Source organism: Tachysurus fulvidraco, chromosome 14 (assembly GCF_022655615.1).
Source record: "Tachysurus fulvidraco isolate hzauxx_2018 chromosome 14, HZAU_PFXX_2.0, whole genome shotgun sequence".
Taxonomy (NCBI): Eukaryota; Metazoa; Chordata; class Actinopteri; order Siluriformes; family Bagridae; genus Tachysurus; species Tachysurus fulvidraco.
Genome location: NC_062531.1, coordinates 26,622,081 through 26,627,080, shown reverse-complemented (window position 1 = coordinate 26,627,080; position 5,000 = coordinate 26,622,081). Strand labels below are relative to the sequence as shown.

Below are 5,000 nucleotides of genomic sequence, written 5' to 3'. Positions count from 1 at the left end.
ATTATAGTGTGTGTGCTTATAGCGTGTGTGGTTATAGTGTGTGTGATTATATTCAGTGTAAGTTTATAGTGTGTGTGATTATAGTGTGTGTGATTATAGTGTGTGTGATTATAGTGTGTGTGATTATATTCAATGTAAGTTTATAGTGTGTGTGATTATAGTGTGTGTGGTTATAGTGTGTGTGATTATAGTGTGTGTGGTTATAGTGTGTGTGATTATAGTGTGTGTGATTATAGTGTGTGTGATTATATTCAGTGTAAGTTTATAGTGTGTGTGATTATAGTGTGTGTGATTATATTCAGTGTAAGTTTATAGTGTGTGTGATTATAGTGTGTGTGATTATAGTGTGTGTGGTTATAGTGTGTGTGATTATAGTGTGTGTGTGATTACAGTGTGTGTGATTACAGTGTGTGTGATTATAGTGTGTGTGATTATAGTGCGTGTGATTATATTCAGTGTAAGTTTATAGTCTGTGTGATTATAGTGTGTGTGATTATAGTGTGTGGTTATAGTGTGTGTGATTATATTCAGTGTAAGTTTATAGTGTGTTTGATTATAGTGTGTGTGATTATATTCAGTGTAAGTTTATAGTGTGTGTGATTATAGTGTGTGTGATTACAGTGTGTGTGATTATAGTGTGTGTGATTATATTCAGTGTAAGTTTATAGTGTGTGTGATTATAGTGTGTGTGATTACAGTGTGTGTGATTATAGTGTGTGTGATTATAGTGTGTGGTTATAGTGTGTGTGATTATAGTGTGTGTGATTATATTCAGTGTAAGTTTATAGTGTGGGTGATTATAGTGTGTGTGATTATAGTGTGGGTGATTATAGTGTGTGTGATTATAGTGTGTGTGATTATATTGTGTGTGATTATATTCAGTGTAAGTTTATATTGTGTGTGATTATAGTGTGTGTGATTATAGTGTGGGTGATTATAGTGTATGTGATTATAGTGTGTGTGATTATAGTGTGTGTGATTATATTCAGTGTAAGTTTATATTGTGTGTGATTATAGTGTGTGTGATTATATTCAGTGTAAGTTTACAGTGTGTGTGATTATAGTGTGTGTGATTATATTCAGTGTAAGTTTATAGTGTGTGTGATTATAGTGTGTGTGGTTATAGTGTGTGTGATTATAGTGTGTGTGTGATTATATTCAGTGTAAGTTTATAGTGTGTGTGTGATTATAGTGTATGTGATTATAGTGTGTGTGATTATAGTGTGTGATTATATTCAGTGTAAGTTTATAGTGTGTGTGATTATAGTGTGTGTGATTATATTCAGTGTAAGTTTATAGTGTGTGTGATTATAGTGTGTGTGATTATAGTGTGTGTGATTATAGTGTGTGATTATATTCAGTGTAAGTTTATAGTGTGTGTGATTATAGTGTGTGTGATTATAGTGTGTGTGATTATAGTGTGTGTGATTATAGTGTGTGTGATTATATTCAGTGTAAGTTTATAGTGTGTGTGATTATAGTGTGTGATTATATTCAGTGTAAGTTTATAGTGTGTGTGATTATAGTGTGTGTGATTATAGTGTGTGTGATTATAGTGTGTGTGATTTTATTCAGTGTAAGTTTATAGTGTGTGTGATTATATTCAGTGTAAGTTTATAGTGTGTGTGATTATAGTGTGTGTGGTTATAGTGTGTGTGATTATAGTGTGTGTGGTTATAGTGTGTGTGATTATAGTGTGTGTGATTATAGTGTGTGTGATTATATTGTGTGTGATTATATTCAGTGTAAGTTTATATTGTGTGTGATTATAGTGTGTGTGATTATAGTGTGGGTGATTATAGTGTATGTGATTATAGTGTGTGTGATTATAGTGTGTGTGATTATAGTGTGTGTGATTATTGTGTGTGTGATTATATTCAGTGTAAGTTTATATTGTGTGTGATTATAGTGTGTGTGATTATAGTGTGTGATTATATTCAGTGTAAGTTTACAGTGTGTGTGATTATAGTGTGTGTGATTATATTCAGTGTAAGTTTATAGTGTGTGTGATTATAGTGTGTGTGGTTATAGTGTGTGTGATTATAGTGTGTGTGTGATTATATTCAGTGTAAGTTTATAGTGTGTGTGTGATTATAGTGTATGTGATTATAGTGTGTGTGATTATAGTGTGTGATTATATTCAGTGTAAGTTTATAGTGTGTGTGATTATAGTGTGTGTGATTATATTCAGTGTAAGTTTATAGTGTGTGTGATTATAGTGTGTGTGATTATAGTGTGTGTGATTATAGTGTGTGATTATATTCAGTGTAAGTTTATAGTGTGTGTGATTATAGTGTGTGTGATTATAGTGTGTGTGATTATAGTGTGTGATTATAGTGTGTGTGATTATATTCAGTGTAAGTTTATAGTGTGTGTGATTATAGTGTGTGTGATTATAGTGTGTGATTATATTCAGTGTAAGTTTATAGTGTGTGTGATTATAGTGTGTGTGATTATAGTGTGTGTGATTATAGTGTGTGTGATTTTATTCAGTGTAAGTTTATAGTGTGTGTGATTATATTCAGTGTAAGTTTATAGTGTGTGTGATTATAGTGTGTGTGATTATAGTGTGTGTGATTATAGTGTGTGTGGTTATAGTGTGTGTGTGATTATAGTGTGTGTGATTATAGTGTGTGTGGTTATAGTGTGTGTGATTATAGTGTGTGTGGTTATAGTGTGTGTGATTATAGTGTGTGTGATTATAGTGTGTGTGGTTATAGTGTGTGTGATTATAGTGTGTGTTGTTATAGTGTGTGTGATTATAGTGTGTGTGATTACAGTGTGTGTGATTATAGTGTGTGTGGTTATAGTGTGTGTGATTACAGTGTGTGTGATTACAGTGTGTGTGATTATAGTGTGTGTGATTATAGTGTGTGTGGTTATATTCAGTGTAAGTTTATAGTGTGTGTGATTATAGTGTGTGTGATTACAGTGTGTGTGATTATAGTGTGTGTGGTTATAGTGTGTGTGATTATAGTGTGTGTGGTTATATTCAGTGTAAGTTTATAGTGTGTGTGATTATAGTGTGTGTGATTATAGTGTGTGTGATTACAGTGTGTGTGATTACAGTGTGTGTGATTATAGTGTGTGTGATTACAGTGTGTGTGATTATAGTGTGTGTGATTACAGTGTGTGTGATTACAGTGTGTGTGATTATAGTGTGTGTGATTATATTCAGTGTAAGTTTATAGTGTGTGTGATTATAGTGTGTGTGATTATAGTGTGTGTGGTTATAGTGTGTGTGATTATAGTGTGTGTGATTATATTCAGTGTAAGTTTATAGTGTGTGTGATTATATTCAGTGTAAGTTTATAGTGTGTGTGATTATAGTGTGTGTGATTATAGTGTGTGTGGTTATAGTGTGTGTGATTATAGTGTGTGGTTATAGTGTGTGTGATTATATTCAGTGTAAGTTTATAGTGTGTGTGTGATTATAGTGTGTGTGGTTATAGTGTGTGTGATTATAGTGTGTGTGGTTATAGTGTGTGTGATTATATTCAGTGTAAGTTTATAGTGTGTGTGATTATAGTGTGTGTGATTATAGTGTGTGTGGTTATGTTTTTTTCTTTGCTCTCAAATCATTTAGTGTGAGGTTTAAAATAAGTAATGACTGTTTATCTGTGTGTGTGTGTGTGTGTGTGTGTGTGTGTGTGTGTGTGTGTGTGTGTGTGTGTGTGTGTGTGTGTGTGTATGTGTGAAGAACTCCGTGAAGCCTTTAAAGAGTTTGATAAAGATAAAGATGGCTTTATCAGCTGTAAAGACCTGGGCAACTGTATGAGGACGATGGGCTACATGCCCACTGAAATGGAGCTGATCGAACTGAGCCAACAGATCAACATGAACCGTGAGTATGTGCATGTGTGTGTGTGTGTGAGTGTGTGTGTGTGTGTGTGTGTGTTTGTGATTAATGACATATATTGATTGTAGTGATGTTTCAGTGTGAGGTCTGTGAATATTGATGGAAGCTTACTGTGTGTGTGCATGTGTGTGTGTGCGTGTGTGTGTGTGTGTGTGTGTGTGTGTGCGTGTGTGTGTGCGTGTGTGTGCGTGTGTGTGCGTGCGTGTGTGTGTGTGTGTGTGTGTTAGTGGGAGGTCATGTGGACTTTGATGACTTTGTTGGACTGATGGGACCAAAGCTTTTGGCAGAAACAGCAAATATGATTGGAGTGAAGGAGCTGAGAAATGCCTTCAGGGAGGTGAGGAGTAAAATACACATTATAATAGGAATAAAAATGTAATCGTAATTTATCATAACTCATATTTTTACATTTTTGTGTTGTGGCAGTTTGACACTAACGGTGATGGTGAGATCAGTACAAGTGAGCTGAGGGAGGCCATGAGGAAACTGTTAGGTCACCAGGTGAGACACACTGCAGTCTGATGGCACAGAGCTGTCAAGTCACTTTACAATAAAGGCATCATTACAGTGAAAAGAAATGATCTGGGATATCATTATTTATATCAGATGTGTAATAACCTGCTCAGATGTGTAATAACCTGCTCAGATGTGTAATAACCTGCTCAGATGTGTAATAACCTGCTCTTAAAAGGTTCCAAATGACTTGATTTACTGTCATTCCAATTAGCATTAACCACTAGCCAATGTCCATAGGAGATGAATAACAGGACAGAAGGTCATTAATGTGGACATATTTGGCTTTACGTTGCAGAAACTACAGTATATTTGTGTGGTTTTATGGGGTGTTTATTAGGTGGGCCACCGGGACCTGGAGGACATTCTTAAAGATATCGACCTGAACGGTGATGGACGTGTGGACTTTGAAGGTAGAAACCCTGATTTTTTATCATCATTTATTATAAACTCTATTTTTCTCAGACTTTAAGATTTGGTCAGTAGATGGTCAATATTTTAGTAGTATTTATTTATTCCTGTGATGAACAAATATTAAAGTAACCTTTTATTATATTTTAATAAAGGTGTTCTTTAGATATGTTACCTTCTTATGTTGAGTTTATATATGTATAGAATTCTTATACCT

At 34.3% G+C, this 5,000-nt stretch overlaps 1 protein-coding gene across 1 annotated transcript in view; it reads left to right on the top strand.

Annotated features, from left to right (window-relative positions):
* Positions 1 to 5,000, top strand: part of cabp1a (calcium binding protein 1a) — a 12,669-nt gene that overhangs the window by 6,339 nt on the left and 1,330 nt on the right. The window contains exons 3-6 of the mRNA XM_027140326.2: positions 3,701 to 3,844; positions 4,087 to 4,196; positions 4,286 to 4,360; positions 4,713 to 4,785. Of these exons, the coding sequence (XP_026996127.2) occupies positions 3,701 to 3,844; positions 4,087 to 4,196; positions 4,286 to 4,360; positions 4,713 to 4,785 (402 nt within the window). The remainder of the gene's footprint in view (positions 1 to 3,700; positions 3,845 to 4,086; positions 4,197 to 4,285; positions 4,361 to 4,712; positions 4,786 to 5,000) is intronic.